Source organism: Canis lupus, chromosome 32 (assembly GCF_048164855.1).
Source record: "Canis lupus baileyi chromosome 32, mCanLup2.hap1, whole genome shotgun sequence".
NCBI classification, from domain to species: domain Eukaryota; kingdom Metazoa; phylum Chordata; class Mammalia; order Carnivora; family Canidae; genus Canis; species Canis lupus.
In genome coordinates this window covers 33,185,226-33,210,003 of record NC_132869.1, presented here as the reverse complement: position 1 = coordinate 33,210,003, position 24,778 = coordinate 33,185,226, and the positions used below count along the sequence as shown (strand labels likewise).

Genomic DNA, 24,778 nt, shown 5'->3' with positions numbered 1-24,778 from the left:
CCCTTGGAGTTGACAAGGCTCTGAGAAGCCCTGTATGGAAAGCCTGTTAAGCTCATTGAACCCAGCACTTCCTAGACTCATCTGCCCACAGCCTCTCTTGCTGTGTTAACCCAGTTAACATCCCATGAGTGAGCATTCTAGGGAGCGACACTGGAAGTGCTGACCAGCCTTTGTAGCGCTGGCTGACGCTTTAACTTCTGTGCCTTCCAAATGTGGGCCCCTTGGTCGGTGCTTCTTGGGGGTTGCTAAGTGAGAACCAAGGGAGAGCCTACTCTTGGCAGCCCCTGGAGAGAGTAGGAGAGAGCAGAGAAATTGCTGCATGTCAAAAGGCATGATAGGCCCCATTTAATGAGAGCTGTTTTCTCCCTTAATCCTTCCCATCATCTTTCAAGGTAGGTATTTCATGTTTTCCATATTTTCCTCTATTTACTTTTAGGTTATATTCCTGGAAGATGGATTTTTCACATTCACATATGCAAAAACAGAAGAAACACTTATTGCGCATAGACAGCCTCTATTAGTTTTGATGGCTATCCTCTGGAATTTTTATAAATATCCTCTTTTATTTATTTTTTTTAAAGATTTTATTTATTTATTCATAGGAGACAGAGGGGGTGGGGCATAGACACAGGCAGAGGGAGAAGCAGGTTCCCCGTGGGGAGCCCAATGTGGAACTCCATCCCAGGATCCTGGGATCATGACCGGAGCCGAAGGCAGATGCTCAACCACTGAGCCACCCAGGCACCCCAATATCCTCTTTTAAAGTTTGTGTCTTACTGCACATACTGGGTTTTTTTTTGTTTGTTTGTTTGCTTATTTTAAGTAAACTCCCAATGTGGGGCTCAGACTCACGACCCCTAGATCAAGAATTACACATTCTACCTACTGAGCCAGCCGAGGTGCCCCCATGCTGGATTTTTTTGCTCATTCACCCTTTTTCCCAAAACAAAAATGGAATTATAGAGCAACTTCTACTTTTTCTTCACTTAACACACCATGAGCATCCTTCCTGTGGTCTACGCATATGGTTATTGCAGATATTATTATCTGGATTGTTTTGTGAGAGAACTGAGGACCAGAGACAGAAGAAACTCGGCCCAGGTCACAGAACTAGGACACAGAGTGTGGGATGCCAGAAACCTGGCACAAATGACACACAGGCCCCTTGTGATTTGGTGGTTGGGGTGGGGAAGCTGCAAGGTCTGAAGAAGTTCATGCTGCAGATGGGCTTAGAAGTCAGGTGGTCCAACTGTGGCTCCGAGCAGAGAAGTGACTTCCCCCAGAGTTTCTCAGCAAACAGTAGGCCTCCCTCGCCTCTCAACATCTAGTTCAGGCATCATTCTACGAAGCCACAGGCCTCTCCCAGAAGTCTGGAGCTGCCAGTTCCTGGGCTCTCAGAATGTTTGCCCCCAAGTCCTCTGAAAAGTGATCCTTAGCTATAAATAAGCCAGGCTAGCATGTCCCGGCACATTGTGTGGGGGAAATAAAGAAATGTCTAAAACAGCAACTTGATTATGCCCAAGGTATGTATTTTTACACATGCCCAGATATAGTACATGTACAAATATGCTATTCATAAGCTCAGCCCAGCGGTTTGGAGGAGACCATATGCCTTGGCGTTGGGTGCACACATGTGCAGTTAATAAACACACTCTGCCAAGGTATATATGCATATTTTTGGAGCTGATGGTGAAGATTAGACCCCAAGGCAATACACTGGTACTTATACTAATTTCTAATGATAGGGGATAATTTTCTTTCCATGGGAACCAGTAATCAATGAGAGCAATGTTTCCCAAATCCTAGGAATTCACAAACCCCCTTTATAATTTTGGCCATTCCGAAGCCATTTATTCAATCACTTACTTAATACATTTCTTTAAATCGGCTCTCTTTTGTAACTTTAACACGTACTAAAAAGGAACATTATCTCACTGCAGTAAAATGGAAAACCAGCAAGACTTACCATAAATATAAGGTAGTCATAAAAATAAATACACAACCACTGGGATAAAAAAATGTGTGTCTGGATCCACTTGAAGTCGTTTTGTTATCACCATTCACTCACACTTAAAAACAGAGCATCAATGGACCTCAGTACCTTAGGCTTCCCAGTTCAGCCTTCCACCCTACCCATCTCCCAGTACCTAGGGTGTCTGTCAACCCCCTGTGACCCTCAGCCAGGGTCCCTTTTCCCTAGGTGGATCTCTGAAGGGCTTGGGGTCGGAGCTCCTTGATCTTTCTGAAATTCAGAGCAGCTGTGTAGTTTCTACTGTGTACTTTTTTTTTTTAAATAATCTCTATGCCCAACCTGGGGCTGAACCTCATGACCCCAAGATCAAGTGGCTTATTCTCTACCCACTAAGTAAACCAGGTGCCCCTTTGCTGTGTTCTTTTTTTTTTTTTTTTTTTAATTTTACTTATTTATTTGACAGAGCACGAGGGAGCACAAGCAGGGGGAGCAGGGAGAGGGAGAAGCAGACTCCCCACTGAGCAGAGAGCCCAATATGGGGCTCAATCCCAGGACCCTGGGATCAGGACATGAGCCCGAGGCAGACAGATGCTCTATCGATGGAGCCACCCGGGCGCCCCCGTCTGCTGTGTTCTTGAATCCCTTTTGGGAGGCGGGGCAGCAGGCTCAAGCTCAGGCTTGGAAAGGGAATGATCCTTTCCTTTTGGAGAGAGGTCGCTTTTCATTTTAGAAGTAGTTATTTTGTTTTATTTGAGGTTTGAATTAATTTTACAATAATAAAGCATACCAATTCAATGGGAAAAAATCACCTACCAACTGGACACAGACAGTTGTTTATTGTGATTTTTCCCTCCCCAATCTTTTAAAATATGTGTACAGTTTATATCATTGTAAATGTGTGTTTAGAATCTGCAGTTCTTAGATAGTGTTTGTGTCCATTATCTAATGTGAGCTCCTAACACATTAGGGTCGGGATTTTGAATTAGGCAGGACAGAATTATTTAACCCATTTTTCAGATGAGAAACCCAAGGCCCAGACATGTGATGTCGCTTGGTAAAATCACATCTGCTGAAACCAGTTCTCTCCTCTATGTCACAGCTTCTCTTGTGTGAGAGCTGGGAGTTCCACACAGTGTTCAAGGGCATATGCCTTTTTCAGTTTCAATTTTTAAAAGTTTTATATTTCCAACCTAATAAATATTCAAGAAAAAAATTTTAAACACAACAAATAAGCATTCCCGGTGATCGCACTGCCAGAGAAAACCTCCCTGAATGATGTGAGCTTTACTGCCCTTGACTTTTTCTGTGCATATCCTAACATATCATTTATCTAGTTTCCAAACATAGAACTGCTTCATAAACACTGTTTTGTGACTCCCCCCGCCCCCACTAACCAATATATCTTGGACATCTTTCCAAGGACAGAGCTTCTAAAAACACATTTTAACAAAACAAAAGATTTTAGATGAACAGTGAAAGTGGTTTCATCCCACTTCTGTTGGCTCAGTGATGACACCACATCAGAAAAGAGCTATCCTTTCCTCCCTTTCCTTCCTTCCTTCCTTCCTTCCTTCCTTCCTTCCTTCCTTCCTTCCTTCCTTCCTTCTTCTTTCCTTCCTTCCTTTTCTTTCCTTCCTTCCTTCTTTCCTTCCTTCCTTCCTTCCTTCCTTCCCATTTGTCCTTTCCCATCAAAGTTTCCTGGCCCAGGATTTTACCTCTAGCCACCCTTTCCTCCATGTGCCTTCTCCCCTGCTGGCCCCAGCACTGAGGCAAGCAGCTGCTGGAGCTGAGGGTGAGACACCAGATGGATTTGCCTGTGGGATGAGGGAGGGAGTGAAGCAGGTTTATGCTCATTCTCTAAGTCTTTGGGCCATAGCAGTTACCAGGTCTGTGGCCAGAATTTTCTCCCAATACCCTTGAGCTAGTTCTTCTCTCCTGTGTTTGGGTTGTTTCATACCCCGTTTCTCCATGAGCCATGGACCTTCATCAGGCACGCTGCTGCCCCATTATCTCTCTGACCTTGGCCTAGCCTACATCCAGGGACCAGCAGCGTTTGCTCTATTGAGAAACTGGGACTCTCAAACATGAGCTAATCTTTCAAGGATCATAGATGGAGGATTCAGGAAGACCCACCACCCACCCCCTCCACTTGAACCAGAGCCCACTCCACTTACCACCACCCCAGTGTCCTCTGCAAGGATACAGCCTTGCCTCCATTGCACTATCTCCCAAGCAAGGGCTCCAGACCTTTCTAACCTGAGCCGCTTTCCAACCCTTTAACCAATAGGGCAGAGAATACCACTTTCATCCATCCTTACCCCTCCTAGGTAGTGTGTGTATTGACTGGGGCTTCCCAGGGACCCCATCCTTTCCCTAGCCATCTGATGGCTGCTGAGACAGGCAAGTGGGAAGAACATGGGATTTGGCACCAGAAGACCTGGATTCAAGTTTCAACTCTGCTCCAGCTGTGAGTCCCTGGGAAAACACCCTAGTGCCTCTGAAGCCTTAGTTTTGTCACCAGTAAAATGGAGATTGTGATGCCTGCTATCTCTTCAGACTGTTTTGAGGGTCAGATGACATTGTGTGAATAAAAGGGATTTTTATCAGGGAGGGAGAAGGTAATATAGGCAGGGGGTAGATAAGTTCATGTTGTATAGAAGGCTATATGATAAAAAGTAAGTCTCCCACCATCAGCCCCAGGATCCCAGGTCCCCTCCCCAGAGACAACCACCATTACCAGGGACCTTCAGTGCAAGCGTACAAGTGCGCATATCCCCACACACTGTTCTGTACCAAACATACTTTGGAAATCGTCCTGTTTCAGGACACATGGAGCTGCCTCCTTTTTAACAGCTGTCTAGCATTCCATTGTATGAATGTACCCAAACCGATTTAGTTAGCTCCCACCCCACAGATGGACACTTGGATTATTCCCAGTCTTCCACCATTGTGTAACCGTGCTCGAGTGAATATCATTAAACATGTTTTTGTGTACATGCCTGAGAATATCCGTGGGAGAGAGTCCTCAAAGCAGTGTTGCTGGGTTGAAAGGCACGTGCAGGGTTGATTCTGTTACCGGCTTGCCCTTGCAGGCAGGTGTATCGATTGGCATGACCACAGGGGGACCTTCCCCCATTCCCTCATCCACACAGGGTGTCCTTAAACCTTTTGATCTTTACCAACCTGATAGGTAAAAATGGTATCTCACAGCTTTAGTTTGTGTTTTTTAGTATGAATGATGCTTGAAAGTGAGATGCCTTGGGTAGTTCAAGCTGGAGGGGGAGGTGGGCCCAGGACCGCTCCCTGCGGAGCTCCTGCCCATCTCATAGGTGCCCTTTCCCCCTTCCCAAGGCTCATCACTCTTCCCAACGGGGTCCTCCAGATCCTGGACATTCAGGAAAGTGATGCAGGCTCCTACCGCTGCGTGGCCACCAGCTCAGTCCGCCAGCGCTTCAGCCACGAGGCCGTGCTCAGCGTGGCCCGAAGAGGTACGGGGGCAGGCTGGGTGGGGGAATGGGGTCTTCTGACATCAGCCACATCAGAGCTGAGAGGTACCTCCTGAGGCCCAGGCTCTGCCTTTAAACAGGTGACAGTGTAGGAGTGCCATTGGGCAGGTGCGGTGAGGAAGCCCAGAGAGGGCAGTACCACCTAGCAAGTCAGAGATAGAGCTGGAACTGGAACCCGAGACTTCAGACTCCCAGGCCTGGGCTCTCTTCCAACAAGATGCTCGTGCTCCCTAAGGTTGAGTGGGGCATCCCCAGGTAGGGACAAACGGGAGGGAGGGGGGAGGGAAGGCATCCGAAGGCAGGTATCAGTGCCCTGAAGCCCTGGTCCCCGCCCTCTGGGCATGAGCAGATTCACCCCTTGCTGCTGGCTGGGCACTGCAAATCCAGTTCCCTGCAGTCTGGTGATCCTGTTCTTTCCATTTCTCTGAAAAGCTCCTGTCTTGGCGTGATGCAGTAGGAAGGGCACAGGCTCTGGGGTCAGAAAGATCTGGTTTGAATCCTGGCCTCTCTGCTTACCATCTGTGTGACCCTGAGCTGTTATCAAATGTCTAGCTCAGGGAGGTTGTGGGAATAGCTGAGATAAGAGTAGAAAGTGCCTGGCACCTAGCAGGTGCTCAATAGATCTCAGCACAGGCCTCCCCCAGCGGCGCCTCACTTGCCTTCCTCTGCCATGACATCTCCGCCCAACGCTGCCCTTCTGCACATCTCTTCCCATCCCCCTCCTCACCCCTCCCACCTCCACTCCATCCTACTTTCCTGTGGTTTAGCTGGTAAGCAGGTCTCTGGGTCCGGTTCACTCTCCCTCCTGTGCTGGGGCCCTTATGAGGGAAAGGGGGTCTCTGCCTCCACCTGCTGGACAAACCAGGTATTCACCATGCTAACCCTGGGGCCTGGGTCACAGGGAGAACCTGGCAGGGAACCCCTGCTCCTGGAGCTGTCGAGTGGAGGAAACTCGAGCCTACCTCCTCCTTTTCCCACAGGGAGCCCAAAGCCCTTTGGAGAAGGGACTTGCCTAAGGTCGCACAGTACATTAATGGCAGTGCTGGAGCCAGAACCTATGACTATAGACTCAAAATCCAGGCTCTAAGTCTACCCATGACCCTGATGGTCCTCTGCCTGAAGGGTGGGTTCCATTTGGTAGGGGAGATTGGGGGTGGTATGCCAGAGGCCAGGTTATCCCTCTCCTGGCTCCAAGAGAAAGAACTCTGAGTTCCAGTCCTAGCTCTGCCAAACTCTGCGGCTGCTTTTCCCATCTGTCCAATGAAACCCTGGCTGTTCCCCACCCCATGTGCCTCACCAGGTGACTGTGAGCATCAGGTGAAGGACACCTAATGGTAAGGCTGCTTGCTTGCCTGCCATCTCTCTCCAGGGTCCCTGGCATCCACCAGGGGGCAGGACGTGGTCATTGTGGCAGCCCCTGAGAACACCACTGTGGTTTCGGGCCAGAGTGTAGTGATGGAATGTGTGGCCTCCGCTGACCCCATCCCTTTTGTGTCCTGGGTCCGACAGGGTAAGTGGAGGGAGGTGACCTGAAGGCTTGGGAAAGGAGGACGTGGCATCTCATGTATCCTCGGGTTGGGAAGCTATAAGGGTGATCACTCCATGTCACAGGAACTCCTCTCCCAGGATTGAGGAACACCCGGACAGACTTAGTCCTCAATCAGTGTGGAGTATGTTTCCTTTATGAAGCACTTTGAGTCCACTTATTTAGAGTGGTCTTAATGGTGTTGCAAGTGAATGTGGGAGACCTAGAGTCGGGTGAGAACAGACCCCACTGCTGGTCCACTTGGATTGCTGCTGCTGCCTTGTGTGCTTGTCTTCATGCTGGGCACAGTGAATTAAAAAAAAAAAAAAAAAAAAAGTCAGGTGAGAGAGACAGGAATCCTGCCCTCTCCACTCATCGTCTGGGTGAGGGAGATAAGATACATACTTAGGAAGAGAGATTTGACAGTATCAGGCAGCAAGTGATAAGTGCCGGGGGGAACTGCGTTACACGAGATGCCATCAGGGTAGTGAGGATGCTGGTCACACAGCACCCTGCCGCCTATGGAGCGCTCCACCCAGCCTCCTGCCAGAGCCTGGAGGAGCCCTTTGAAGGAGGTAGGAGTGAGGACTCTTATTCCCAGTAGACAGATGGGGAAACTGAGGCTCAGAGAGCTTAATGCCCAAACTTTAGAGCCTGTTCTGTTTCTGGTACACCACTTCCTACAGTTCTGAATGGAAGAAAAGCAAGGATTTTTAAAAGATTTTATTTATTTATTTGAGAGAGAGTGCTGGGGGGGAGGGCCATGCAAGAGGGGGAGCAGAGCAGAGTGGGAGGGGAGGGACAGGCAGGCAGACTCTGTACTGAGCAGGGAGCCCAACCCCTCTGAGATCATGATCTGAGCTGAAACCAAGTGTCAGACACTCAACGCACTGAGCACCCAGGCGCCCCAGCAAAGATTATCTTTGTTTCCTTTGTCAATGAGAAGTGACTTTTCCCAAGTTGATGGCAAAAGTAAGTCTTAAACCTCACTTTCTTTACCTTTCTCCTTTGCCTCAGTCTATTAGCCTACACTGTCTCCTTTTCGTAAGTTTTATCTCACGTTCAAAAGGGTATGTAATGATTATGTAGAGTTTAAAGAAAAAAAATAAACCGAACAACTTCCCACTGAACTGCTGAGATTGGACAGTGCTGGTATCTTTGGACTTCCCCGACCTGCACACCTCATTGAACTTGTGACACTTGCCTGGTTAGGGGGAGTCTGGCACGAGCAAGGCCCTATTATTAGGGTAGGTGATGTCGCCCAGAAGTTCTGAGTGTTTCTCAAATCCTGACCTTGCATCAGGATGTTGCAGGGAGCTTGTTAAAACTGCAGACTCCCTTCCTTCATGCCTGGACAGTTTGTGAGCCAAGAATCTTAATATTTAAAACTGCCCTAGGTCCTGCTACTGAAATTGTGGTCTTTGCACCCACCCGCTGCAGCTAGTTAGAAATGCAGAATCTGGGGCTTGCCCTAGGCCTCTGCATCTTAACAAGGTCCCCTGAGAGACTCTGTGATTCGAGTGCACACGGAGGATTTGAGAATTGCTGCCCCAGAGAATCCTGACGCTGGTGGTCCTGGGAGCTCCCTCGAAGAAAGTCTGCTAATAGTACTCCTGGACAGGGACTGGGAAGAGAAAGCCTGGAAAAGGATGTCCTTCCTGATGCCAGTCACTGTTCCTTTTCTAGAAACTTACTCCACCAAGTCAGGGAAGAGACATGGCTTTTTGTTTTGTTTTCTTCTGGTTACGAAGGTCATGTGTGTTTGTTGTAGAAAACCAGGGAAAAGCAGAAATTCCACCACCCAAAGAGATTAAAATAGTTAACATACAAGTGTATTTTCTTCCAGATTTTTTCTTTTTTCTTTTTTTGCCTTTTTAAAAGATTTTATTTATTTATCTGAGACAGAGAGTGAGTGAGCAAGAGAGAGGGAGAGAGAGAGAAAGAGCAAGAACACGCATGAACAGGGAGGAGCAGAGGAAGAGAGAGAAGCAAACTCCCCGATGACCAGGGAGCCTGATGTAGGGCTGGATCCCTGTACCCTGGGATCATGACCCAAGCAGAAGGCAGACACTTAACTGACTGAACCACCCAGGCACCCCTTTCCAGACTTTTTCTATGCACATGTACATTTTTCCCAGAAATTGGGAGCATGCTATATTTACAAGTCCAAGTCTTACTTTAATTCAACAGTATATCATAACCATCTCTAAAACTATTTCTTTTTTTAAAAAATATTTTATTTATTTATTCATCAGAGACACACAGAGAGAGGCAGAGGCATAGGCAGAGGGAAAAGCAGGCTCCTTGTGAGGAGCGTGATGTGAGACTCAATTCCAGGACCCTGGGATCACTACCAGAGCCAAAGGCAGATGCTCAACCACTGAGTCACCCAGGTGTCCCTCTAAAACTTTTTCAAAAAGCAATTTTAATGACCATAGTCCATCATTTGAATATAACTATAATGCGATCTGCCAGTCCCTACCGTTGAATTTTGAAGTCCTTTCCCGATGCCCACTATTACAATCAACACCATAGTGATCAGCCCTGTTCATACCTCCCCGGGACAGGTGCCCACAAATGGGATCCCTGGGTCATAGTCAAGGTGGAGCCCTTCTCAGCATTTACCCTTTCTCTGGCAGCTTACCCTTTTTATTTTTTTATTTTTTTAAAAGATTTTATTTATTTATTTCTTTGACAGAGAGAGAGCACATGTAGGGGGAGTGGTAGGCAGAGTGAGAGAGAGAAGTAGGCTCCACAAGGAGCAGAGAGCCGGATGCGGGGCTCCATCCTGGGACCTCAGGATCATAACTCAAGCCAAAGGCAGATGCTCAACTGACTTAGTGACCCACGTGCCCCAGCTTACCGTTTTTAAAAACTTTCCCAATTTGATAGGTGAAAATTAATATCTGTGTTTTGGTGTGCATTTCTCTGATTATGTGAAACTGAACACTTTTTTGAGTGTGTTTCTTGGCCATTTGCATTTCTTCTCTGGATTTTCTGTTCATGTTCAGAAAGCAGGGGCTTTAAAAATGGTTCTCAGTTCAGATTCAAGATAAAAGTCTTGCATATATTCAAATCTTTGGTTCTGGGCAGACCTCTCAGCCATATCTTCATCACAATATTGGGGTAAGACCATACAGGAGGAGTGCGTCCTTTTTTTTTTTTTTTTTTTTTTTAGATTTATTTATTTATTTTATTTATTTATTCATCATAGAGAGAGAGAGAGAGAGACCGAGACATAGGCAGAGGGAGAAGCAGGCTCCACGCTGGGAGCCCCACTCGGGACTCCATCCTGGGACTCCAAGATCCCGCCCTAGGCCAAAGGCAGGCGCCAAACTGCTGAGCCACCCAGGGATCCCCGAGGAGTGTGTCCTTCTTTTTTTTTTTTTTTTTTTAAAGATTTTATTTATTTATTCATGATAGACACAGAGAGAGAGAGGCAGAGACACAGGCAGAGAGAGAAGCAGGCTCCATGCACCGGGAGCCTGACGTGGGATTCGATCCCGGGTCTCCAGGATCACGCCCTGGGTCAAAGGCAGGCGCCAAACCGCTGCGCCACCCAGGGATCCCGAGTGTGTCCTTCTTAAGAGAAATCCATTTAATCATAAGGGTAATAGTAGTAACTGACTGGTGTACTGAGCACCTGTTAGGTGGCCGCATTGGGCCTGGCCTTCTCACAAACCTGTGTTCCACCCGCACAGCATCCCTCTAGCAAGGGACTCCCCTCTCCCCATTTTACAGGGGGAGACTCCAAGGCTCAGAGAGGGTCACTCCTCTAGCAAGTGGAGGAACCGGCATTCGATTAAGGACTGTTAGCGGGTGGGAAGCCCGCCACCCCCCGACCCGGGGCGCAGTGGAGTAGATGGAGGGGCAGTCCTCTGGGCCCTGCTCCACCGCTCTTCCGTCTCCTCCCCCAGATGGGAAACCCATCTCCACGGATGTCATCGTCCTGGGCCGCACCAACCTACTCATCAGCAGCGCGCAGCCCCGGCACTCGGGCGTCTACGTGTGCCGCGCTAACAAGCCCCGCACGCGCGACTTCGCCACTGCGGCCGCCGAGCTCCGCGTGCTGGGTGAGGCGCGGGGGGCACCGGGCAGTGGGGGTCGGGGGAGCCGGCGTGGGGCGGGCCGGTAGGGCCGGGTACGGAAGCCGGGGACGGGGAAGGGCAGCTGGGTGTGTTGGAAGGACTGAGGGCCCACCCCGAGGATGCGACAGGGCCAGCGCTAGGGGGCCGGCACCCAGGGAGGCGGCTCTGGTGGGGGGTGGAGTGGAGGAGGGCAAGTGGGGGAATGGATGGGGGGATTGGGTGCGGGTGGGGAAAGTTGAGCCGGGGAGAGAAGAGGGGTGATCAGGGTGCGGCTTGGGGGGTAGGGGGATGGGGAGGGGACCTAGGTCACGGGACTGAGGGCTAGGGGAGACAGTGTGGTCCGGGTGACACTCGGGGACGGGGTCGTGCAAGGCTGGGCTAACAGTGCGGAAGGGTAAGTCTCGGGCGCGGGTCGCGGAAGGACACGAGAAGCAGGTCGCGGTGCCGGCCCCGGAGCGAGTGGGGGAAGCCCGGGAGGAGCCAGGGCGCGTAGGGGCGGCCCCGGAGGCCTTGGGGACACCGGGGCGAGGAGCAGAGGTGGACTGGCGGCCGCGGCACCTGGGGGCGGCCTAGCCCCCCGCGGCCCGGGCGCGCCGTCAGCGTGTCCCCCCGTCCCCCGCCCCCAGCCGCCCCGGCCATCTCGCAGGCCCCGGAGCCGCTGTCGCGGACGCGGGCGAGCACCGCGCGCTTCGTGTGCCGGGCGGCGGGGGAGCCGCGGCCCGCGCTGCGCTGGCTGCACGACGGGGCGCCGCTGCGGCCCAACGGGCGCGTCAAGGTGCAGGGCGGCGGCGGCAGCCTGGTCATCACGCAGATCGGCCTGCAGGACGCCGGCTACTACCAGTGCGTGGCCGAGAACAGCGCGGGCACCGCGTGCGCCGCCGCGCCCCTGGCCGTCGTGGTGCGCGAGGGGCTGCCCAGCGCCCCCACGCGGGTCACGGCCACGCCGCTGAGCAGCTCCGCCGTGCTGGTGGCCTGGGAGCGCCCCGAGCTGCACAGCGAGCAGATCATCGGCTTCTCCCTCCACTACCAGAAGGCACGGGGTACGTCTGCTGGGGACCCGCGAGGGGGCGCCCTGAGGGCGGCACAAGTGAGATGACGGAAGGATTGCCGGGTGGGTACTTTGGGGGGTGGGATGGGACGGGAGGGGACGGGATGGGACGGGACGGGACGGGACGGGACGGGACGGGACGAAAGCCTACGGGAGAGACCCGCCTAGATACGCCCTAGGCCGCAGTCCTCGATGCCATGCTGGAAGGGTTAACGTGTGCGTGGCCCGTTTCCCCCTCAGCCACAGTCTGTTTTGATAGAGGAGAAAGAGGATGCCTTTCCTCCCAGGGAAAATGCCTTGGCATTCCGGGAGCCGGTTTATTAACTGCAGTGGGAGTCATTTCAATTAGACACGAGAAGGAACTTCCTAATTGGTGGAGGAGTTAATACAGGGAGACTAGAAGCCAGGGAAGTCTATACTCTCCAGCTCATGTGATCTGGTGATTTAGTTATACACAGACTATTCTGGAGCCTGGGACAATATGAAGGATCCCTCGATAGCCTCCAGCTGGCAGACCTTTGGGGTGGCTCTCTGACAGTCCCTTTGTCCCCTGTGTCACTGCCCCAGGCATGGACAATGTGGAATACCAGTTTGCAGTGAACAATGACACCACAGAGCTGCAGGTTCGGGACCTGGAACCCAACACCGATTATGAGTTCTACGTGGTGGCCTACTCCCAGCTGGGGGCCAGCCGCACCTCCACCCCAGCGCTGGTCCACACACTGGATGATGGTAGGGCCTCTAAACCTGCAAGAGGCACCTTGGGTTCCAAAAAATTCCCTGGGGATGGTAGCTCGCTTCTTTTTACCAGCATATGCCAAGGCACTTTTACCTGTCTCTTACCATCTTTTGTGCCACGTAAGGGGGTGGATATGGATTCTTCCCAATTTAGAGTTTGGGAAACTGAGGCCCAGAAAATGAGAGTGACTTGCCCAAGGTCAGTAGTACAACTGGGACTTGAGTCCAGGTCTTGATTCCCTATGTCATATGGCCCTTTTCAATACCCATGTACCATCCAGTCAGGCAGGGGCCGGTGACATGAACCCACTGGATGTAGAAGATTGTGCCCCAAACCTTTTTCTGGCTTTGGGGTGGGAAGGATATCCCCTCATATCCAGTTTGGGGCTCCCCTGAGAGGCTCCCTTTCCTCCCTCAGATCCTGGTCCTGGGCCTCCTTCTGACTTGCTGTGTGACCTGGGCAAGTCTCTGACCGCTCCTGGGCCTCACCTTCCACGTCGGTGGAGCAGAGCTCACGCTGATGTTCTTCTGTCTCAGTCCCCAGTGCAGCGCCCCAGCTCTCCCTGTCCAGCCCCAACCCCTTGGACATCAGGGTGGCGTGGCTGCCCCTGCCTCCCAGCCTGAGCAATGGGCAGGTGGTGAAGTACAAGATAGAGTACGGTTTGGGAAAGGAAGGTAAGTGGAGGCAGGGTGAGGGCTCCCCCTAGCTGGGCATTGTTGATAGGAAGGGCTGACCAGAGTAGCTGCGGACCCAAGCAGAGGTCAGGGGATGTCTGAGGCAATGAGGCAGAGCTGTGGAGTAGAGAAATAGGAACCTGGACAAGAGGAGTATGGTCTGGGTGTAGGGAAGCCAAAGAGGCAAAGCTCCTGACGGAGGGAGGTCTGGGTTCTAGCCCCACCTCCTCTACAGCTATAGTGGATAATGCTGTTAAGTCCCTGCCTCAGTTTCCTCATCTGTGAAATGAGGCGAGTAGCCTAGGTAATCCCTGGAGTCCCTTCCGATTCAAAAAGCAGATAAGGGATGGGCAGTGGAGGGCATGCTTGCAGGTTTGAGTAAACAGCATTGGGGAGGATGTGTTAGGGCAGATGTAGGTGAATTAGGGGAGAGGATATGAAAGGTATAAAGAGTTAGGGGAAGACAAGTGGCTGGGGGCTAGGGTGAGAGTGAAGAAGGAGGGAAGGGTGAGGAAGGGGGCTTAGGGTGGTCACCAGGGTTCCAGAAGGTGGTGCCTGATGGCCTTCAGAGACAACCCCTTGCGCCTGCGCTCTAGTGTGTGCCTAAGGGGATGATGACAGCTCAAGGGGAAGTGTGGAGTCCACGCCATGGTTCTCTCCACTCTAAGCTGAAGCCGATGGCCTGCATCAGCCCAGGCCAGAGGCACAGGAGTCAGCTCTGGAGCTGTGGAGTCCGTCCAGGCACCAGGGCTTCAGTGCTCAGAGGGCCTCAGGCTCTCATGGGCACTGAGGAACTGGGATCTGGAGTAGAGTAGCTGGTATGGGGACGTTGAGGAGTCATGGTCCTAAGGTGGCCACCCTGCAGCCATATTTTCTGTCCCGGCAGATCAGGTTTTCTCCACCGAGGTGCCTGGAAATGAGACACAGTTTACACTGAGTGCACTTCAGCCCAACAAGGTGTATCGAGTCCGGATTTCGGCTGGCACCGGGGCTGGCTACGGGACCCCTTCCCAGTGGATGCAGCACCGGACGCCCAGTATGCACAACCAGAGCCACGGTATGGGGTTTGAGGGGAGAGGAAAGATAGTGTGTGTGACCATGTGGGTGTACATGTGCCTTTGGAACAGAGGCCCAACCACCCTCTCCAATCAGAGACCTTCCATGGCTCCCCCTATTTGACGGGTAAGGGAAGCAGGTGTAGAGGTGAAGGCTGGCCTTTACAGGCAAACCTGGCCTCCAGTGTCCCTTCTCTCTGCTGTGTGACCTTGGACAAACCATTCACAGCTCTGAGGCTTCCCTTAATGCCAAAGGTGGCATGAGGATTAATAATGCATTGTAAACACATGTTTAGTACTTAATAAGAACTTGTTAAATAGTCGTTGCTTCCACCAACTCGGATTGTCAATTTTATCGAGAGGCCCAATAATGGAATGATTAAGGGCAGATAGAACCTGGCACCCACACTATCTGTATGACATTGGACAAGTTAATTAACTTCTCAGTTTTCTTATCTGTAAGATGGAGACAATAGTATTTTTGTCATTTTATGGGTTTCTGAGAATATAGTTAAAACACACGTACAAGGTCCTTAGAACGGTGTCTGACACATAGCAAGGCCCCACTCTTAGGCTCCACGTAGGTTCCTGACACCCATGGCTCCTTTCCAGCCTCAGCAACCCCTGTGACCCTCCCTTGCTTGTCCGTACCCATGCATTCATTCAGAAGAAGAACCAGAGCCCTGTGCTGTGCCATATACTGTCACTCCTACCCCAGGGGTGCTCCTTGCTAACCTCTTTGCAAACACCCAGGAGACGTCCCTGCATTCTCAGCACTTGGCATGTAGAAGAATGAGTTCACCTCTAGCCTGAGCCCAGGCCTGGCACTAAGGGTGGTGGCTGAGTGCCGACGCACTGGGAGAAGGTTGGCAAGGCTCTCACTCAGTGCTGGCTTCCTGCTTTTGGCTTCTTCCTGCCTCATCCCCTTCTCCCATCCCTGCCTTCCTTCTCATTCCCCATTCTCTCACTCCTTCTTCCCATCCTGCTCCTCTGCCCCCAGTCCCTTTTGCCCCTGCAGAGTTGAAGGTCCGGGCAAGGATGGAGTCCCTGGTGGTGTCGTGGCAGCCGCCCCCCCACCCCGCCCAGATCTCTGGCTACAAACTCTACTGGCGGGAGGTGGGGGCCGAGGAGGAGGCTGGTGGTGAGAGTCCCCCAGGGGGCCGCGGAGACCAGGCCTGGGATGTGGGGCCTGTCCGGCTCAAGAAGAAAGTGAAGCAGTATGAGCTGACCCAGCTAGGTGAGGAGGGCTGCAGGAGGGAGTGAGACAGATTTAGCCTTGGGTGGGACTTTGGGCAGCTGGGCATGGGAGCTGGGAACGGGACGCTCTCTGGGATGAAAGGGTGGCCTCAGAGGCCTCTCTAGCCAGTGACCCCCGTGACCTTCCCCAGCCCCTGGCCGGCTGTACGAGGTGAAGCTTGTGGCATTCAACAAACACGAGGACGGCTATGCGGCAGTGTGGAAGGGCAAAACAGAAAAGGCTCCCACGCCAGGTGAGGAGGCTCAGGAAGCAGCGGGAGGAGGGCTCCGTCGAGGGGTCTGTGTGCTACTGCCTTCCCCTTTCCTCTGGGCCAGTCCTAGTGGTCAGCCATCCAGTAGCCTCGGCCTCCCGCAGTCCCATTCTCCGAGGCTCAAAGGGCCTCTTCTAGCCCCAGACAGCCTCTGTTGTAGAGAGAAGTTTCAGTTAGTGCAGTGCCTTACAGGCATGCCACTGGATTTTCATCATCCATGGCAGTGGTAATTTGGAAGGTTTGAACAGAGAGAAATCCCATGGTTGATCAGTAACTCCTGACCCTGTTTGACCTTTAAACATTTTTAAAAAACACATCCACCTACATTACTGTCTATCAGATTATCCCTCCACTCTATGCTGGGAGAGTGTCCCTCTGTGGCCCATCGGGAAACTAAGCCTCAGAGAAATAAAGGGATTTGCCCAAGGTGGCACAGAGCCTAGACTAGAACCAAGTCTCCTGACTGCCCGACAAAAGTCTGTCCGCTGTAGTATGCTGCCCCGTGGCTCTGCATGGGCTACCCCATTTGCCCATCATGACACCCCCTTACCCCTTACTTCCCAAGGCTGATTTTCAACCATGTATGTGGTTTTGCCAAAGGAGCACTCAACCAGGAACCAAGAAACCTAGCTTCTAATTCCAATTTGTTCACTCAGCAAATATTTTACTGTCTACTAACCTGTTCTGGAAATTTAGTGATGAACAGTGCAGATAAGGTACCTGCTGTCACGGAGTTTATTTTATTCTGTATTGATGTAATAAACACACCATCCTATAATATATAATACTTACTATATGTCTTAGTTCAGGCTGCCATTAAAAATACCCTAGATTGGGTGGTTGAAACAAGCATTTATTTCTCAGAGTCTTGGAGGAAGTCCAAGATCAAGGCATCAGCAGAGTCAGTGAATGGTGAGAGCCCACTTTCTGGTTCATAGACCATAAGGCATCTTCTCACTGTGTCCTCACGTGGCAGGAGGGGCTGGAGAGCCTTCTGGGGGGCTCTTCCATAAGGGCACAGTTATGGGCTGAACGTTTGCACGCCCTCCTTCCCCCCTATTCATACATTGAAACTCTACTCTCCAATATGGTGTGTTGGGAGATAAGTAGGGTTAAATAATTATGATCAGGAGGGGGGAGCCCTTAGGAATAGATAGGTACCCTTATAAAAATCACAAGAGAACTCGCTTCCTCTCTCTGCTCTCCTCCGTAAGGTCATACAACGAGAAATTGGCAGTCTGTAACCCACACATGGGCTCTTTACCAGAACTTGAGCATGCTGGCATCCTGGTCTCAGACTCTGGCTTCCAGAACTGTGAGAGATAAATTTCTATTGTTTGTAAACTACCCAGTCTGTGGTGCTTTGCCCGGAGGGACAAAGATAGGCACGAGTCCTGTTCATGAGGGCTCCACCACAGGTTCCAGTCTCAACAGATGAACACAAACATTGAGTCCATAACAATGTGCCACACACTTTTCTACATCCTTAAGAAGTATTGGCTAATTTAATGCTCATCACAACAGTATGAAGGAGGTACTGTTAATGGGCCCCACTGACAGAATAGGGAATGGAGGCATAGAGAGGTTAAGTAGCTTTTCCCAAGTCACACAGCGAGTCTGTGACAGAGCTGGAATTGGAACCAGGGCAAACCTGGCTCCAAAACTAGTGCTTTTAATCACCATAATTTGCTGCTTCTCTCTAGTACAGTTTGCTGTGCATATGACCTTGGCAAAAATCTCCTTAATTCTTGGGAGCCTCAGTCTCCTCATCTGTGAAGTGGGAATGTTGCTACCCAACCCACAGGATCAGAAGACAGAGAGTGAAAAAAAGTGCCTTGGAACTGCGAACCACCACCCATATTTCGGGATGAGTGTCCTTCCTCCTTTTCACACGCTCTGTTTTCACCTTCCAGACTTGCCCATCCAGAGGGGACCACCCTTGCCCCCTGCCCACGTCCATGCTGAATCAAACAGCTCCACGTCCATTTGGCTTCGGTGGAAAAAGCCAGACTTCACCACAGTCAAGATTGTCAACTACACTGTGCGTTTCAGCCCCTGGGGGCTCAGGAATGCCTCTTTGGTCACCTATTACACCAGGTGGGGAAGCCAGGGGGTTGGGGGCAGCAGATGTTGATACAGGGAGGGACCTCGGGGATTCAGGAACCTTTCATGGTTCGCATGTTACCCTAGGGCACACAGAGTCTGATGCCCTGATGGTGCCAGGTGGAAAGGGGAGTCCATCCTATCCCATCCCCTCACAACAGAGCCTCACACTCAACCTTAGGGAATGTGATGCACAATGGACCATTTCTTCAATCTCAGAGTCCTCCTGACATGACAGGGAAGAGACAGCCCAGATGCTCTCCTGAAAGAGCCCCCCAGTCAGATGGAGAGGCACAGCCTCTGCCCTGAGGACCTGCTGGTTAGGCAGAAGAAAATCACATAAAAGTACAATCAAAAACACAATAAAGCAAATAAAACAGAATAAAATAGAGAAACATGGTAGATATGTACAACTGCAGCCAAAGTACACTAAGTCAAGGAAAAGATGCATCAGAGATGGATCCTCGGGTGGACGATGACTTGGATTAATCCAGGAAGGTTTCCTGGAGCAGAGGGCCTAGTCTGCAGATTGGACAGACTGCCCTGGGAGCAGCATGCATCCAGACTTCTCTGTAGGACTCTTGGGTGGTGTCAGTGGCCTCCAGGCCAGTGAGTAGATTCCCCACCCAGGGTAGGGGCTGGGGCTGGGCTGGGGTGGGTGAGTGGATTTGGACAGGCCTGCCCCGCTAGGAGGGTGTGCTAGTCACGTTTCTCACCTCCACAGCTCTGGAGAAGACATCCTCATTGGTGGGCTGAAGCCGTTCACCAAATACGAGTTTGCGGTACAGTCTCACGGTGTGGACATGGACGGGCCCTTCGGTTCCGTGGTGGAACGCTCCACCCTGCCTGACCGTGAGTGGCCCTCTTGCCACCAACCCCCATCTTTTACCCCACTCCTTCTTACCCCAGTGGCCCTCTTTTCTAATTTGTCCCTCGGAACCCCATATCTCTCTATCCTTGGCTTTGCGTTTATATAGGCCAGTCCTGTGCTGGTCTTAACCATTTCCTCATACACACAATGAGATTTAGAGGAGTGGCTTCTTTTATAAGACTACCAAGACCTCACTGAGCTGGTGAAAAGGCACCAGGTCAGGGAGGCAGGGGTCCTGGATTCTGCATTTGGGTCTCCATCCTGTCCTTGGCACACAGGGAGGCTAGGGCAGGTGACTTCCCCCTTGGGCCCCGTGTCCCCACCTGTAAAAAGAAGGGATGGAGCCATTCGTGGTGCAAGTCTGTGACTCTGGAACCTCTGGAAATGGCATTCCAAGACAAAGGGACTTTTGTTCTCATAACAGAGGCTCTTTGGTTCCGCCAGCCCTCAAACTGTCCACCTTCCCATTGACAGAAGATCTTGGTCTCAGGATCTGAAATAAGAAGATGTTTGGGGGGGTAGGGTGTGAAAGCCCTGCACTCTGATGAATTTCCTCTTTAAAATACTGCTTACAATTTGTCTCTCACCCACTTCTCACTTCAGTTATTAGGGTCTTAAATTGCATAAGGAGTTTAGGGGCTCCTGATGTTTCTTCAGAGGAGACTTTATGACCCTGGCTCCCCAGCACAACTGGCTGTGCTACAGACGGGGGATGTTTTCTCCTTTTGTAGATGGGGGGACTAGAGCTGAGATAGCTGAGAAGCAAGGAGGGTTCCGGCAGCCTGTGATGCTGTGGCTGTCTTATGCCTTAGAGCCCTGGGTCCCCATCCCACCCTCCGCTGGGCCTTGAAAACCTGAAACCCCAAATCTCTCCCTTTCCAAATCCCTAGTCATCTGGGTCCGTACTTCGTCTCACCCTTCCTCATTCACCCCTACCCCCAGGATCAGCTTCCTCTCTAAAAACAAAATACCAACAAAACAACAAAGGTTGTACTTCTCGTACTGGGATTGCCATGACCCTGAGGACCTGTGTCCAGGGCAGACATAGACAAAGGCTTCACAAGGCATCAGCTAATTTTACTTGGATATTTGGAGGTAGCCAGGTGAGTTAGGAACTTTAAATGATAGTTATAAACACGATTTTTATGCTAAACTTTACCATGGAATAGAGGAGGAACTTAGTATGAGAGTTTGAAATGAAATGTAAGCCTTCTAGAAAATTCTGAACTCTGCCCCCAGGTCTCTGGAATCCCAGTCTCTTCCACCTTTGGAAGTATTTGGGTGTGGATGTTTGAGATCTGCTCCAAGGAATGAAGAAGAGTTTCTGGGAGGGGGGGATGGTAGTGTTTTCCAGAAACTCCCCAGTTAGAGATCAGATCTCATTTTGCTTTGTGGTTTGTGGTTTGTTCCAGTGAAGGAGGAGGAAGGGAGGCCACGTCCTCATGCCCTGTCTCCCAGCTGCCCCTGCTGGAGCTGAGGCTCTCAGTGACCATACTTTTCCCCATCTCCTCCCCTGCACCCCAGGGCCCTCGACACCCCCATCTGACCTGCGCCTGAGCCCTCTGACACCGTCCACCGTTCGGCTGCACTGGTGCCCCCCTACAGAGCCCAATGGAGAGATCGTGGAGTATCTGATCCTATACAGCAACAACCACAGCCAGCCTGAGCACCAGTGGACCCTACTCACCACGGAGGGTGAGAGCTCCCACACCAGGGCGTCTGAGCAAGAGGTTCCCCACCCTCTCTCCCTTTTCCACCCTCTCCAGTCGCTGGGTTAGCAGTGAGAGTGTGGCTGAGGGTTGTTCCCGGGGATCCTAGGAGGAGCAGGCAGGAGCTAGTGCCTGAGTGGGAGAGCAGATCTTCTCAGTCCTGCTTTCCAGGCTATCCCAGCACCCCACACCCACCCAGCCCCCTAGCCCTACTTTCCTTGCTTCCCTCTGCCCCCAGGAAACATCTTCAGTGCTGAGGTACACGGCCTTGAGAGTGACACCAGGTACTTCTTCAAGATGGGGGCACGCACAGAGGTGGGGCCTGGGCCCTTCTCTGGCCTGCAGGATGTGATCACTCTCCAGGAGAAGCTCTCAGGTATGAGGGCAGGAAGGGAGGAGTGCGTCCATCCTGGGGGCAGCCTGAGGTCTTCTGAGGCCCTTGGAGTTGACCTTTTTTTTTTTTTTTTTTTGGAGTTGACCTTTAGCGCTAAAGTCATCTCTTCCAGGGCCCTACCCCTGGGCACAGATCCCCTTTCATCGTTTTGGACAGCTGGCTTCATGGTTTGGTGTGGAGAGGGCAAATTTGAATGGGAAATGGGTGTAGTTCAGTGGTGATTCAGTCTAAGACGTCAGATTTATGGGAGACCAACTTGGTTCTCTGGGAGATGGCTTTGATTGGAGGATTGGCTTGGAGAGGTGATGAGCTTTATGGGGTGGAAAGGGGTAGCAGGACTGGCTATATAATTTGCAGGGCCAAGTGTGAAATGAAAATGTGGGGCCCTGGGCACCCCGGGTGGCTCAGCGGTTTAGCGCCACCTTCAATCCAGGGCATGATCCTGAGGACCAGGGATCGAGTCCCACATCAGGCTCCCTGCATGGAGCCTGGTTCTCCCTCTGCCTGTGTCTCTGCCTCTGTCTCTCTCTCTCCCCCCCTCTGTCTCTCATGAAATAAATAAATAAATAAATAAATAAATAAATAAATAAATCAAACAAAAAGAAAATGTGGGGCCCTTATTAAAAAATTAGAATTTTAGCCTGGGTAGCTCAGTTGGTTAAACATCTACCTTCAGCCCAGGTCATGACCCTGGGGTCCTGGGATCCAGCTCTGCATTGGGCTATTGGCTCAGTGGGAAGTGTGCTTCTCCCTTTCCCTCTGCTTGTGCTCTCTCTATCAAATAAATAAAATCTTTAAGGGCAGCCCGGGTGGCTCAGCGGTTTAGCGCCACCTTCAGTCCAGGGTGTGATCCTGGAGACCTGGGATCGAGTCCCACATAGGGCTCCCTGCATGGAGCCTGCTTCTCCTTCTGCCTGTCTCTGCCTCCCTCTCTCTCTGTCTCTCATGAATGAATGAATAAATAAATAAAATATTTTTTAAAATTAGAATTTCAAGATGGTGATAGCAGAGTTTTAAACCAAGCATGGCATCCTTCTAACTGTGGCCCCCATGTGACAGCTCTTGTTGCACACCCATGAAACCAGTCCTAGTGTGTTTCGCTGAAAGGCCAGGTTGATAGAGAGGGATCACAACTTCAGATGTCCAGTGGGAAGGACAGTCAGAGAGAGAGGTAGGAGTGTCCAGTCGTCCTCACATCAGAAGATTTGGAGTGTCCAGAGGGTGACACTCAGACCAGCAGTCTCCTGAGGAAGCCACAGAAATCCTAACCTATGAACCCTGGACCTTCTCTTGGCCTTGACCTGTTCTGTCCCCTCTCTCTGACCCACCAGACTCCTTGGACGTGCACTCGGTCACAGGCATCATTGTGGGTGTCTGCTTGGGCCTCCTCTGCCTCCTGGCCTGTATGTGTGCCGGCCTGCGCCGCAGCCCCCACAGGTGGGTGAAGGAGCCAGTCTGACTGCAGACAGGAGAGATTTCCAGGAGGGCTGCAGATGAGAGGGCAGGGAAAGTGGCCGTGACTTGCCCGAGGCACTCCCAGAAGCTCCACTAAGATTAAGACTCTGGGAAGGAGGGATTGGAGGTGATGTCCTCATGAGAATGGGAAGCGGGTTTAGGGGAGCCCCCCAGCCTACCTCTTCAGTAAGGGCGAGCCTGGGCAGAGGTGCCTTGTCTCATTGCCTCTGTAGCTGCTAGCATCTTGGAAAGAGGGACCCCAAATCTCAAGATACCTGGAGCCTGGGGAGGAAAGGTGCCATTTGCAAGGTCACAGCTGTTTTGAATGTAGTTTCTTAATCATCACCCAGACAGGGAAACCAGACTCCCGCCCAAGGACACAGGCGGGACTGGACCCCAGGCCTGCCTCCACCCCTCACTTTTGGACCGCTGTGCCTGACTCTCTGTCTTGCCTTCCAGGGAAGCCCTCCCAGGCCTGTCCTCCACGGCCAACGCTGGGAACCCCGCCCTGTACTCTCGAGCCCGCCTTGGCCCCCCGAGCCCCCCAGCTGCCCATGAGCTGGAGTCCCTTGTGCACCCCCGCCCCCAGGACTGGTCTCCACCGCCCTCAGACATCGAGGACAGGGCTGAAGTGCACAGCCTAATGGGTGGCGGTGCTTCGGACTGCCGGGGTCACTCCAAGAGAAAGGTAAGCCTGGAGCCTGGGTAGGTCAGAGCCCCACAGTACAGCTCATTCCCAAACGGGGCACCAGGGGGCGCAAGAGTACAATGCCTGACCCCGTCACTGTCCCCGCCACCCCCCTCACCTGCCCCTCCTCTTCCCTGGGCCAGCTGCAGAAGAAAAGGCACTCCCTCCTTCCTCTGAAAAGGTTGGCAGGGCTGGGAAGCAGATGGGCCTTCATCCCTGGCGGAATAGGTCAGCCTGGTTCTCACGGAAGGAGGGAAGGGCCCCTCCGTGGCCACAGCCCCCAGATCCCTCATCATCATCCTGGAGCTGGAGCAACCAGCCTTCCCCAATAGGAAGACAAGAGGCTGGGCAGCTTGGCTGTGACCAAGAGAGCCCAGGACCTGGATGAGGTGGGCCACGTAGGGCAGGTCCCTTCATGCCAGCAGGGGTGGCTCATCCTGCCCTTTTCTGCAAGCTTGCTCAAACCCTTGGGTGCTGCACCCCTCTTTGTCTGCCTGTGTGGCGAAGGAGACCCTGCCCTGCTCAGACACCTCTAGGTGTTCCCAGAGCCGGTGGTATTGGGCTTTTCTGCAGAATTTCTCCATCCTCACATTCACCTCCAGACTCTTGGTTCCTCCCCACAGCCTTAGTTGGGGGGGATGGCCAGGAGGCCAAGAGCCTCCATCTACTTCCCTCCCTTACGCTCCCTTCTCCTAGCCAAGCGCCTGATGCTCTCATATCTTTCCCCCCTCACAGATCTCCTGGGCTCAGCCAGGTGGGCCAAGCTGGGCAGGTTCCTGGGCGGGCTGTGAGCTGCCCCAAGCAGGCACCATGCCATCTCTGACCCGGGCGCTGCTGCCCCCTGCTGGAACGGGGCAGACGCTGTTGCTGCAGGCTCTGGTGTATGACGCCATAAAGGTCAGTGTCCTGGGAGGCAGAGGCAGGAAAGGAGAGGAGGGGCTCTGGGCTTGTGAAGAGCAAGTAGGGAGTTTTCTGGTGACCCCGGATGGTCACTTCCATGGGGATGGAAGTCCAGCTAGGAGGCCCCCTGGAACCTCTAAAGGCGTGTGGGTGGAGGGCAGACAGTTTGCAGGAATCTGTGTCTCACCAGTTGCTCCTCTCCTGATGCCTAAGTGGGCTCCAGCAGAATTACTATGGATCCGAGGGTGGGCCTGGCCTGAGTGCAACCTGCCCTTCCCCCTAAACACTGAGGCTCTGACTAAATCTGGTATTTCTGGAACTCTGGGCAAGGGCAAATGGGTAGTATTCTATTTTCCCCTGCCTTCACATGGGCCTGGTCATCATCTCTTGTAGGATAGTCATTATGCTCTAGGGCTTGGGGGAGTGGGTCAGTCCTTCTCTGCCCCAAGTATATTAGTCATTTTTTAAAAAAGATTTTATTGGGGATCCCTGGGTGGTGCAGCGGTTTGGCGCCTGCCTTTGGCCCAGGGCGCGATCCTGGAG

At 52.1% G+C, this 24,778-nt stretch overlaps 1 protein-coding gene and 1 long non-coding RNA gene across 9 annotated transcripts in view; one reads left to right on the top strand and one right to left on the bottom strand.

Annotated features, from left to right (window-relative positions):
* The window catches only part of IGDCC4 (immunoglobulin superfamily DCC subclass member 4), a 40,421-nt gene that overhangs the window by 11,871 nt on the left and 3,772 nt on the right, over positions 1-24,778 (top strand). For 2 of the 5 annotated variants that reach the window (XM_072809176.1, XM_072809179.1), the window contains 16 exons: positions 5,324-5,460; positions 6,848-6,988; positions 10,921-11,076; positions 11,718-12,131; positions 12,707-12,871; positions 13,415-13,552; positions 14,439-14,609; positions 15,608-15,844; positions 15,996-16,097; positions 18,029-18,212; positions 18,943-19,070; positions 20,614-20,784; positions 21,037-21,174; positions 22,524-22,629; positions 23,107-23,335; positions 24,071-24,232. In XM_072809176.1, coding sequence (XP_072665277.1) covers positions 5,324-5,460; positions 6,848-6,988; positions 10,921-11,076; positions 11,718-12,131; positions 12,707-12,871; positions 13,415-13,552; positions 14,439-14,609; positions 15,608-15,844; positions 15,996-16,097; positions 18,029-18,212; positions 18,943-19,070; positions 20,614-20,784; positions 21,037-21,174; positions 22,524-22,629; positions 23,107-23,335; positions 24,071-24,232 — 2,779 coding nt within the window. Of the gene's footprint in view, positions 1-4,299; positions 4,440-5,323; positions 5,461-6,847; positions 6,989-10,920; positions 11,077-11,717; positions 12,132-12,706; positions 12,872-13,414; positions 13,553-14,438; positions 14,610-15,607; positions 15,845-15,995; positions 16,098-18,028; positions 18,213-18,942; positions 19,071-20,613; positions 20,785-21,036; positions 21,175-22,523; positions 22,630-23,106; positions 23,336-24,070; positions 24,233-24,778 lie in introns of all 5 variants that reach the window. The other 3 variants (XM_072809180.1, XM_072809177.1, XM_072809178.1) reach the window with 3 other exon arrangements.
* On the bottom strand, positions 15,227-24,210 carry LOC140623129 (uncharacterized). Of its 4 annotated transcripts, none has more exons than XR_012022797.1 (4): positions 23,454-23,646; positions 22,827-22,929; positions 19,413-19,582; positions 15,227-16,266 (listed from the first exon to the last, which is right to left on the bottom strand). It is a non-coding gene; the product is annotated as an uncharacterized lncRNA (long non-coding RNA). The 4 variants fall into 4 exon arrangements; XR_012022798.1 differs by lacking the exon at positions 15,227-16,266 and adding an exon at positions 24,017-24,210 and having other exon boundaries at positions 18,582-19,582; positions 23,454-23,551; XR_012022796.1 differs by lacking the exon at positions 15,227-16,266 and adding an exon at positions 23,932-23,989 and having other exon boundaries at positions 18,582-19,582; positions 23,454-23,551.